This window comes from Puma concolor, chromosome B2 (assembly GCF_028749965.1).
Source record: "Puma concolor isolate L17-30 chromosome B2, mPumCon1.1.hap2, whole genome shotgun sequence".
Classification (NCBI taxonomy): Eukaryota; Metazoa; Chordata; class Mammalia; order Carnivora; family Felidae; genus Puma; species Puma concolor.
The window spans coordinates 137,250,737-137,263,000 of record NC_141671.1 but is presented as its reverse complement, the minus strand read 5'-3'; the positions used below and the strand labels follow the sequence as shown (position 1 = coordinate 137,263,000).

The following is a 12,264-nucleotide window of genomic DNA, read 5'->3' as shown; positions in this document are numbered from 1 at the left end:
GGTGCAGCCACTCTGGAAAACAGTGTGGAGGCTCCTCAAAAAATTAAAAATAGATCTACCCTCTGATCCAGCAATAGCACTGCTAGGAATTTACCCAAGGGATACAGGAGTGCTGATGCATAGGGGCACTTGTACCCCAATGTTTATAGCAGCACTCTCTACAATAGCCAACTTATGGAAAGAGCCCAAATGTCCATCAACTGACGAATGGATACGGAAGATATGGTTTATACATGCGATAGAATACTATGTGGCAATGAGAAAGAATGAAATCTGGCCATTTGTAGCAACATGGATGGAACTGGAGGGTATTATGCTAAGTGAAATAAGTCAGAAAAAGACAGATACCATGTTTTCACTCATAGGCGGATCTTGAGAAACTTAACAGAAGACCATGGCGGGGGGGGGGGGGGGGGGGGGGGAGTTACAGAGAGGGAGGGAACCAAACCATAAGAGACTCTTAAATACTGAGAACAAACTGAGGGTTGATGGGGGGGTGGAGGGGAGGGGAAAGCGGGTGGGGGGCATTGAGGAGGGCACCTGTTGGGATGAGCGCTGGGTGTCGGATGGGAACCAACTTGACAATAAATTATATTTAATATATAAAAAAAAAAAAAAGACTTTGTGACTGCGGGGTGTGACCTGCAGGGCAGAGGCAACAGAGAGGATGCCTGCAGAACCTCTGGCCGGGACATGTGTGGACAGCGGCTCCTGCCATTCCCTGAGGGAACAGGGGAAGAGGAGCAGGTTTGCAGAGGAAGGTAAACTCGGTTGCAAACCGGTTCACCACGAGGCTCCCGTGGAGCCTCTAAGTGGCGTTGTCCATTTCAAAACTCTCCGAATATATCTGGTCCTCGGAAAACAACTCTGGGCTAAAAATACAGATTGAAGAGTTGTCAGCATATGGACAGCAACTTGAAACCACCAGGAATATTCGTATCATGCAGAAAGAGCATGCGGCGGGGAGGGGACCCAGAAGGCAGAGCAGGAGCCCAAAGACAAATCCTGAGCAACACCAGACTTCAGAGAGATGGGCAGAGAAAGAAAGCCCGGAAGGGGACTGGAAGAGTAGATAGGAAACAGCGTGAGGTCCTGGAGAGGCTGTCTCAGAAGCCCAAGGCTTCCACGGGGAAGGCCAAGTCAGTAAAGACCCACACAACACCCCAACCCCACCCCGGAATGAGAAACAGCAAGGTCCTCAGGACAGCGGTGGTGGATAAACAGCATCTGTCGTGGGTAAAGAAAGATCCAGAAAAGTGGATGGTAAGAGAAGAACAAGCAGCAACCAGAGGGGATACAGGACTGAGGAAGACAAGCGTTACTCATGGCAGGCGATTGCTGTTGCTGTTTCTAGCAGGGGAGAAAGACTTGGGCTCATGCACCTGCTGGGGTCCAGGGGCCCGCAGGGAGCAAGGGAGGGTAGAAGCCCCACAGCAGAGCGGCTGCACTGGCTGGCCTAGGAGGAGGCTGCAGGCTGGGCTGAAGGGGAGGGAAGAGAGCAGAAACGGTGCCATGAAAACACCAGTGACGGTTTGAAATAGCCAAGTCCTGCATGAGGAGACGAGGGACTAAACTACAAAATGCGATCGTGCACACAGCGCACGCACCGCGTGGGAAAAAAAAAAAAAAAACAATGCAGGCTTTGCTCTGCCGTCATCTAGAAAGAGAGACTCCTTTGAGGAGAGCCGTCAATTAGGCCAGGTTTGCCGTGTGCAGCCAGGTAGTTCCAGAGCTGGGAGAAAAGCAGAAGACCCTAGAAGCGAAGGCGGGTCAGAGGCGAGAAGCAGAGGCAGAGCTAGCGTGTCAGGGGGCGCAGCAGAAGCAGAGGAAAAGAGGGTGGGCGGGAGATGCAAGGAAGAGCGGGTTCACAAAAGAATTCTCACAATCGAAGCTGAAAAATCAATTCGCTGTCACCACGATCTGTAAATTCCTATTTGGAGCAAGTATGTCAATGACGGGGGGGGGGGGTGTGCTTTTCAACAATGCTGAAATAAAACAGTAATAACGCAAGAGTAGGATATAGATTATTGCTGCAAACCATAAATCTATTTTTTTTCTAGCTGTGATTCCAATAAAGAAATGCCACCAACGAATTCAACTACAACGCCAATGACTTGTAAAAGGTTGTCTGAAGATTGACTCTTTTCATTCAATCAAACAAACGCTTCACGGTTGAAGAACTGTCCTCTACCATATTAGGACGTCTACAAAGAAAATGAAGACAGAGCCTGCCTTTCAACTGACGTCTAATTTCTCCATACACATGAAAACCCACAGGAACTTCCAGAGTGAGGAAGATACTAGAAGAAAGGGGAATGATACAGAGAGTATTTGCCCACGTTCAAGTTCCAACACATGCCAACATCCCGACCCCAAGTACCTACGCATCCTTCTCCAAATTCTACCGCCAGATAGATGTGAATGCCTTGTTTTCTCTTCCTTCCTGTCCTCCGCCCACATCGTAGAGAATAAGCAATAGACAGTGGCTACGGTTCAAAGTACACGAGTGACTGAACAGCGACAGCATCCCAGCTCCTACGTTCCAGGTCTTTCCCATCCAGTCCTCCTAACGACCCTGCAAAGAGGGCCGGGTGACTCCCTTAAACATGAGGGGAAGGTGAGGCTCAGAGATGTCAAGGAAATTGCCTACTCACTACTACTACTGAAAGCTGGGGCTGGGGCCACAATGTGACTTCAGCTCTTCTAGCGTCAGAGCATTTACTCTCTTAACCGCTGCCTCCACACCGAATTTCCCCAGCCACTGTTCCGAAGGGAAACGGTTGAAGTACTTTCTTTCAGAAGGTGCCTGGCCCCGTCCCGCCTTGAGAAGCAGTGTGGCACCGTGGTGACATTGCACTGATTTCCTGGACACAGCCCTGCCCCACCACGTTACAGCTATGGGCTCTGGGGCGACTTTTCGACATCTCCATGGCTCAGTTTCTATACCCATAAAGTGAGAATATCAGAAATTGTTACTCGGATTACACGAATCATCCCTGATGCATAAAGAGCACTCAATAAACGCCAGCTAATTCTGGCTTTTCAAACTGCATGCCACTGTCCCGAAATGTGTTATGAAATCAATTGGGAGGGTCACAAACCAGCAATTCTGGAAAACGAAATAGAACGGAATATGGTATTTAAACATGAATAGTCATATTTTACATTACCTTTGTAATTTTTTTCTTTAGCGCACGCAGTAATGTTAAATGATGCTTTGTAAGTCCATGTGTCTTTCACACATCCATGTGTCTGTGTGACAGGCAGCAATCTAAAGGGTATTTCTTTCCAGGGTCGCCATCAAAAAATTTGGAAAAACACTTGATTTGCAGAATGAGCATGACAGGGAGTCAGGGAAGATGAGAAGGTATAATATGCCAGAAAACACTTTCTAAAATGCAGCTAAGGGAAAGCCCTCCCGGATGGACATTCAGGATAACCCAGGAAAATGCCCTCAGCGCACAAGTCTGTTTACGGCTAGGCTGCTACAGGCATTTCAGTAATCTGAGGTTAACAACAGGCTTTTATTTCCAGAGCAAATCAAATTGCAAACCTGGAAGTACAGATGTTATCTTGATGCTGGGCAAGATGAGAAAAATTGATATGACTTATCCAGTAAGCCATCTTGCAATACTTGTCAAAGTAGACGCTATGCCAGATTTCAAACGCTCTTAAAAACTGTCTGGGTTTGGAAGAGATAGGAAAATCTCTCAAAACAGAAATTTTTTTTTAATTTTTTTTTTTAACGTTTATTCATTTTTGAGAGACAGAGAGAGAGCATGAGCGAGGTAGGGGCCGAGAGAGAGGGAGACACAGAATCTGAAGCAGGCTCCAGGCTCTGAGCTGTCAGCACAGAGCCCGACCCGGGGCTCGAACTCACGAACTGCGAGATCACGACCTGAGCCGAAGTCGGACGCTCAACCGACTGAGCCACCCAGGTGCCCCAAAACAGAAATTCTTAAATGTGGATGTAGATTCATCCTAACAGGTCCATTATGACGAAATCCCTAGCTGAGATTTAACTATCCATACGAGATGATGAAATGGGAGATAACTATCGACATAACTAAGCTTAGAATTTATAAACCCATGTATCTTTATATCCAAAAGGCTGTTTGATATGGTGTTTGCTGATACTACCCATAGCCTGGATAAGAAGGGCCACAGCCCTGGGCTCTAGTCCTTCTACACCCAACTTCCTGTGGCGTTCCTGGGACCAACTGGACCCACACACCCATGCGGTGACCTCCGTCTCTTTTTAGGCTCCACTGCAGCCCCGCACAATCTCATGATCAAATACGAAGCCACTTTCAGGGCGCAAACCGGCTCCTCCCAGATCTGTCCTCCCAAGGGGGTCTCTGCCACTGGTCTGAGCTAAAGGTATGATGAAGGGGTGGCAGAGGGTGTAGACCGAGATGGGGTGTGCAAGTGGACACAATGCTCTTCACCAGGTGGGACCATACCACGGGTGGGAAGAAAAAGGAAGGAGGCCTGGGCGGGTGGATTCTCCAACTACATTCCAGCTTGGAGTCTTGGGAAGTCTGAGAATTCAAAATTCAAACCTAGCCTTCCAAGCCACTGTGGAGATATCAAGGTAGGTGGATAGAACACATTTTACAAGATGCTGGTTACAAATTCATTATTTTTATTTATTTTTAATTTTTTTTAACGTTTATTTATTTTTGAGACAGAGAGAGACAGAGCATGAACGGGGGGGCGGGGGGGGGGGCAGAGAGAGAGGGAGACACAGAATCAGAAGCAGGCTCCAGGCTCTGAGCCATCAGCCCAGAGCCCGACGCGGGGCTCGAACTCACGGACCGCGAGATCGTGACCTGAGCTGAAGTCGGACGCTTAACTGACTGAGCCACCCAGGCGCCCCTCATTATTTTTAAATATCTACACATACACTACGAGGGCCTCTATCGGTTCTCTTACACCGGACCCTGCAGAGTTACCGGCACACCGCAGGAGCCACACCGCCGTGGTTCGTGTTCCCACCCCCACCCCCTGCCATTCACCAGTTCTGTGAGCTGTGAAGCCTCTTCCTCTGTGTCTCGGTTTCCTTACCTGTAAAACAGGGACAAGAGCACCCTCTTCATAGGGTTGTTGTAAAGACTAAATGAATCAGTCCATACAAAGTGCAGAGAACAGCACCTAGCACGTAATAAGGACTCCAGAGATGGTGCCCTTATATTATTCTCCATACAAAATTGATTGGCCACTGCAAACTTCTAGAGAAGGCCACGGCCAGGAAGTTATTCTGTGTCTTCCTTCTCTCCCACCCCTAATTTAGAAAGCGCACGTTATCTCCAAAAGATCACTATTTTCTACTCCGCAAGGGACGAGTCACCTCACTGCCCACCTGCCTGATAGAAGTTCTTCTGAAATTAAATATACGCTCATCCTGTCCCCCAACCTGGCAGAAAGCTCAGGCCTCTGGCCAGTTTGAAGCCTGGCAAATTTGCTTCCTGTGTCAGTTGCATGCAATCCAAATTTAAAACCTTACCAATTTTAAGTGTAAAAGGGACATTCCCGTCCCCTTATGTTCATGAGATTCAGAGCTATTGGCCAGGGTAAGGTCCTCCTAGGTTAAAAAGCCAGAGGCTGAAATACCTGAGGCTATCAGCGAGGAAAGGCTACCAGACCAGAGAACTTTAGCTAAAAATAGAGTCCTACCAGTGGAGAAATAGATGGGAGAAAACAATTCGTTATATGGCTACTGATTAGTCCACACACTTTTTATTATTATATAAAAGGTGTATCATTGGCTTAGTAATTGCAAACTGCCAACAACCTCTCAATGACCAATATTCCTTCAACCTAAAATGACAGAGCAAACAACTTGAAGAGAAATACTTGTCACATTATGACACACAGGCAGCAAATAGCGCGCACTCTCTCTCTCTCTCTCTCTCTCTCAAAACTCCAGTTGTTTGCTGCACATCAGAAGGTCTAAAATAGGAGAAGAGATGTACAAGGGAAAGATTCAAGGTCGTGTTTACCCTTTAAAATACGTACCTAACTTACATGTTCAATACAGTGAACATTCGATCCACCATTTTCCCCCATTTATTCTGAAGAATTTTCAAAATATTTGATTCGCCAACCTGCCCAAGGGGCTGGAACTCTCTGGTTTCTCCAACTGCACCTAATTAGTCTTCCGTAAAAGCAGCACTGCTAAAGCACTGTTAATTTTTTTTTTAATTTTTTTTTCAACGTTTTTTATTTATTTTTGGGACAGAGAGAGACAGAGCATGCACGGGGGAGGGGCAGAGAGAGAGGGAGACACAGAATCGGAAACAGGCTCCAGGCTCCGAGCCATCAGCCCAGAGCCCGACGCGGGGCTCGAACTCACGGACCGCGAGATCGTGACCTGGCTGAAGTCGGATGCTTAACCGACTGCGCCACCCAGGCGCCCCAGCACTGTTAATTTCAACAGTAGTTTCGCTATTAACTCAACTCTTCTCCAAATCCAAAATGGAGTATAAAGATGAGTGTGAAATAAATGAAAATTAATTGGATTCTACAGAGGCAAGACTGAGCACATCCATCCACCCAACAGTAATCCCATCGAAATCAAACATAGTGTTTCTTGGAAGAGTTTTGCCAACTTCCTATTAAAAAAAAAAAAAAAAAATCCCAGGAACACTTCCTATTTTGGCCAGTTTTTATTTACGCAATTAGCATGGCTTTTCATAAGAGCCAGGCTGGAAACAATATATTTTTACAAGCCCATTAGTCATATAGTCAAGCTTCATTATATCACAATCCTTCATCAGTAGTCCGTAATAAGAATGCTGTTGCCTTGTGCAATGACAACGTTTAAGGAAAGGATGCGTTCACAATAGGCCATAAAATGTGTGAAAAACAGAATACCCCAAACCAGGAGACAAGCCAATGAGTTCATCTGCCTTTCATTTTTGCTGAACAGGGTTAAGCGCAGTATGGACACAAACCTAGTTTTGACTTAGAAGCCATATCCTTAATTACTAACCCCCTTCATTCTCCCACCCTTCCCACACTCCACGCCCTTAAGAGAAGTACAACACTTCGACCACAATTGCTGTTATTAAAGAATCTCCCCGGGAATCATTTTGGCTTCAGTCGTTTTTCTAGCAGACGTTTGTTACAGCTTATTCTCACCATTTCTCCTAACATCAAGCATACGCACGTCCGGCAGACTTGTGTGTAAGCCTTAGCCCCTGAACTGTGGGAAGTCACAGCGTCGTGGCGGAGGGGAACCCGGTGGGTTCCGGCATCTCGCACACCGCCCGCAAAGCTGCCTGCCTTTCACCCAGGCACCCTTCCAGGTTGCCAAAGGCTCTCCATTCTGCGCCCATCAACGGGAGTAACTAAGCTTGGCCAGGAAGGAAGCAAGCTGCTTCAACAAAGCCCAGCGTGTGCAGCTTCGGTAAATGCAAGGATGAATTATGGGGACACGCGTCGGGGCTGGCTGCAAAAGAGAACACGCGTTCACCTCATGATTTTGATGTGGAATTTCAGGAACCGAGGGGGTCTCTGAGATCCCCAGAACCTCTCCTCTCCGTTAAGCAGCTTTCAGGTCCCTTCCCTGCTCCCTCTCCGCAAAAAAATGCGGGATTGCCAGGATCTCAGCAGTGAGTACTGTTCTTGCTGGGTTAGGCGCATCTGGGGTGAGCCCTGCTGAGCCCCCCGCTTCGTGTGGCTGCAGCTAGAGCCTGGAAAGGCTCTGAGAAAAGCAATGCGCTTAACCAGACCTAACCCTCCCCACTGCCATGAAGAGGGCCCGCAGCTCTCCGGGCACCCGGCACCAGACAGGGGCTCCCAACCGTCGCGCCCCGGCGCCAGAGGGCACCCTGGAGAGAGAACGCCCTGCGCCTCGCTCCCAGCGTCGGGTCCCCAGGAGTCGGGGCGGTGCGCAACCGAGAGCCGGAGCTGGAGAATCCCCGTGTGGGCACAGTGGGACACGAGCGAGGCCCCCAACCCTCCCGGCCCCGCGCCCAAGTACCTCGCAGCCGTAGAGCTGACCCAGCTGCTCCACGATCCACTCCTCCAACACCAGCCGCTTCCGAAGCTCCTTGCGATCGTATTTCACTGTCACTTTTCCCTGCTGGTGGCGACGTTGCTGCTGCTGCTGCTGCTGCTGCTGCTGCTGCTGCTGAACCTGCCCCGCAGCGGCCGCCGTGGCCACGGGCGCCGAGTCCTCCCGGGAGGAGCCCGAGCCACCGCTCGAGCCGGGGCTGCCGCCGGCGCCGCCCCGGGGACTCTGGAAGAAAACCCGCGCGCCGCCGCCGCCGCCGGCCCCACCGGCCGCCTCGCTGCTGCCCGTCGCCACCGACATTTCCCCGCGCGCGCCGGAGCCCGAGTGCGGCCCGCAGGAGGGGCGGGCGGAGCGCGCCCCGCGCCGCTACCACCTCCGGCCGGGCAGCGGCATGCGAGGCGCTCGCCGGCACCTGCTCCGCGCGCCGCGCACGCCCGGCAGCCCGGCTCGCGGGGAGGTCGGGAGGAGCCGCGGCCTCCGGGAGGAGGACGGGCGGGGGAGGGCGGGGAAGAGGGAGGGGCGGGGACCGCAGCCTTAAAGACGCCGCGGAGGACCCTCTCGCTCCAGCCCCGGGAGGCGGATCTGGCGCCCGGCGGGCCGAGGGGCTGGGGCGTGGGAGTTGCGCGCGGAGGCGGGAATGTGTGCGCGGCGGCACGCGCGGGCGCCCGCGTGCAGACGCCCGAAGGACCGGCTCGGGGCCGGTGCCAGAGACGGTCCTACTGCGCGGGTGCCGTGTTCTCTCCTCCGGGGGACGGGGAATTGCTCTTTCCGCCTCCAGCAGTCTCAGGGCGCAGGAACCCCGCCGTCCCCAGCGGCCTCGGCCGGGCGCTGCCGGGGGCAAGGGACCGCCGGGAGAGGGACGCGGGGAGGGACCGCGCCGCAGGTTCCTGGTGAAGGGTTTCTTGGCCCTCCCGCCTCTTCGGATGGCGGGGAAGCGTCTCTCTCCCTCCTGTCCCCACCCTCCAGCGCCAAACACATTCCTATTCATGCCACTTCCTCTCTGGGATTGTGAGAAAAATTGACGAGGCGATGTTTGTGCAATCAGACAATCAGAGCGCCTGAGAAATTCTCTTCAGACCAGTTTTTCTCTCCTTACAAAGCGTCTGTTCGTTCATAGGCAGAGCATTGCGATGTCTTTATATCTAAAGGGCAGAAGGCTTGATCATCGCTTAGCTAAGGGGCTGGGGACATACAGCAAACATTTCTCTAAAGGACTCGGTGCTGTTTACTGGTCCTACATTTCTAGTGTTGCATTCCCTGACTAGCCAGCTTTCCTCTCTCTCAATACCATTTCCAAGCTACCTCTTTTTACCGGGGAAAGCAATTGAACTAATTTTACTACTCTAAAAACATCATGCAGCCAAGTAGAGTTACAAATGAATGAGCTTATTATAAGGTTTCGGGCAAAGAGATGGGGAGGGAAGTTATAAACAGAAAGCTGCGTGTGTATGTGTGTAAAATTATAGGGAGACACTAATATATGTCTGTTGTACACAACATTCCATTTCTGTTGAGGCAACTGAAAGAAATCACAAAGATGCTCAAACACAGTAAGTAGCCTTTATGAACTTTTTTAAAAAGCTGGTGAAGTTTACTCGTAGCTAGTATTTTTAAAAAAAAAAAAGTTTCGGGGCGCCTGGGTGGCGCAGCCGGTTAAGCGTCCGACTTCAGCCAGGTCACGATCTCGCGGTCCGTGAGTTCGAGCCCCGCGTCGGGCTCTGGGCTGATGGCTCGGAGCCTGGAGCCTGTTTCCGATGCTGTGTCTCCCTCTCTCTCTGCCCCTCCCCCGTTCATGCTCTGTTTCTCTCTGTCCCAAAAATAAATAAAAAACGTTGAAAAATAAATAAATAAATAAAAAAAAAAAAAAGTTTCTCAGAAGTAAAATAGGTCATCAGGTTAATTTCTTCTGAATATTTTCTATGATGGAGAAGATTCTGCGTGGGATTCTAGACCCACAGCTATAAAGGCACAGGAAGTAAAGGAAGTAACCAGCAACTTTCTCCTGGACTTCTGGCTCTGCAGTCAACCCACATTCGGGTCTGCTCTACCCAGATTTATCATCTGCTTTGTTCTTTCCGTTTAAGGTTTTCGCCAAGAGCCTGAGGTGGGATTTTCCCAAAGAGTTCCATTCCTGAAAGTCATCATCAGGAGAGGGCAGGCCCTGAGGAGTGAAAGGAAAGGATCTAGTGGGAGATTATGTGAAATGGGATGGGGCTGGAGTCCTTTCACAGTTAGAGGGGGCAAGGCTGAAACACATCTGCCCCATGGAAGACGCCAGCTGTCCTCAAGGTGAGTTCCCCACCCAACTTTTCACAGACAGAGGAGCTAGAACTACTATGATTGGCTCCTAGAGATTGGTGACTACTCTCCATGTCACCCCCACCCCCACCTGCTTGGGGCGTGGAGGTTGTTCTACACCCTGAACACGTAGCCAAGAGGGTGGGCACCTAGTTGGCCAAAAGGTAGATGATGGAAGGCAGTGGCGAGGTGGTTAAGGACAGTCTCCCCACACAGAGTAAGCTTGTCTTGTTCCAGACATCTGGCACTTGTCCAGGTTAGCTAGCACCGGCTTTAACCGACCGAACCAACCAGGAAAATTTCAATCAAAACAAAAACAGCTAAAATTATAGTAATCATAGAAGGAGAAACTATACAAAATCTCTCCCTCGCTCTGGCACTAGGACCTGGCTCTACCAGTATTTTGAAAATTGTGCCTGTGATCCAGAAGTATGGCGAAGACTGGGAAATTCCAAGTAATTCCAACTCCTTTGAGTCTTTGGACAATGAATTCAGTCATTCAAGAGCAACTTCAAAGAAGTTATTAAAATGCACTAAGTTCTTTCTGAGAAGTTCTTGTGCCATTTTTTTTTCACTGTGTAAGAGACTTTTTCCTTTGTGCTTAAAACTCAGTATTCACTTACAACTTCAAAAATGACAGGTACTAAGAGACATTTAAGAAGAAATTCAGGGTTTTAGGCATCTTAACTTATAGAAAAATAGCCACGGAGGAGTCAGTCTTTTTCCATGCATACATTGACCTTCGGATGCCCAAATGAGTCACCTTGACTTGCAATTAGTTGAACTAACATGACAGTTCCTCTTCCTATAAATCCACTTGCTCCACCCAGGACATGATTTACACTTGAAGTGAGCTCACCACCACCACACGCACACGCGCACACATGCACACGCACGCACACACACACACACACACTTCATTCCATGTTTCAAAATATTTGGGAATAAGGGGATTATTCTCAGTCCTGAGACCCTTCGCATAGATGACTGTTTAAATTCAGCAAAACTAACAATACTTCTCATCCTCAACACTATACATTTTTGTTCAAGGCAAACACTTTCACTTCTAACCCATTTAGACAAGTTTTTCCAAATGCTGGTTAATCAAAAACAATGAGTGGTTTTTCGTGAATTGAATGGTCTGAGAATTTTCTAGAACACAAGAGAATTTTCTAGAACACAATTTTCTAGAACACAAGCTTCTACCTTAAGGCAATTACTCACTGCTATGAAAGCAGCCTAAGGAAGATTCGTCAATATCCTTTCTTCATGGCTTTGCATTTTCTTAAGTTGGACCTTTTTTACTTGCTTTCTGATTTGGGGAAAGTTTCTTTCAGGTATTATAGATGGTTCCTTCATCTCTGAAAATGATCTTTATGCCCAAATCTGTTAAATAAGGTGACTTAATCAGGGGTCCCAGCTTTCTTCCCTCCCCCAGGGAAACAAGGATCAAATACAAATATTTATACTCAGATGCAAATTTCCTTACTCCTTAAAGACTAGATATCACAATAATTATACAACACCTGGTAATCTACTTTGAGGTTGTGATAATTACAGCCCCAAGGCCCACAAATCTGAGCATAGAATTCTTATCTTGACTAAGAAATGTCAGTGATAAGGTGCCTACATCCTAATTCTCTCAAACATTTGGTAAAGCAAAATGACAAGTCAAAAGTAATTTCAAGTCTGGTTTTCATCATAAAAGTAGAGGAAATTTAATCTGTCCTTTTGGATTCTATCAGTTACCCACGGTATCTTCTGTTTTCCAAATACAGTCCATTATTTCATTATTCTTTGTGCAGCGACAGCAGTAATGTTGTTAATGGTCTATCAATGTAATTTTTCTTTTGGCTACTGTTTCATACTTTTTTTTTTTCCCTCCTCCTAACTAGGGGTTTTTAATTGTATCGTGCACATACAATTATTTTGGAATCACAATTCCA

General features: G+C 48.6%; 1 protein-coding gene and 2 long non-coding RNA genes across 3 annotated transcripts in view; 1 reads left to right on the top strand and 2 right to left on the bottom strand.

Annotated features, from left to right (window-relative positions):
- The window catches only part of PPP1R14C (protein phosphatase 1 regulatory inhibitor subunit 14C), a 90,353-nt gene extending 81,857 nt beyond the window's left edge, over positions 1 to 8,496 (bottom strand). Inside the window, exon 1 of the mRNA XM_025925197.2 lies at positions 7,988 to 8,496. Coding sequence (XP_025780982.2) covers positions 7,988 to 8,320 — 333 coding nt within the window. The 5' untranslated portion in view covers positions 8,321 to 8,496. The remainder of the gene's footprint in view (positions 1 to 7,987) is intronic.
- LOC147581292 (uncharacterized) overlaps positions 1 to 12,264 on the bottom strand; it is a 256,335-nt gene that overhangs the window by 200,003 nt on the left and 44,068 nt on the right. The window lies entirely within an intron of this gene.
- On the top strand, positions 8,560 to 10,869 carry LOC147581293 (uncharacterized). Its single transcript, XR_015251644.1, has 3 exons — positions 8,560 to 9,644; positions 9,889 to 10,309; positions 10,702 to 10,869. It is a non-coding gene; the product is annotated as an uncharacterized LOC147581293 (long non-coding RNA).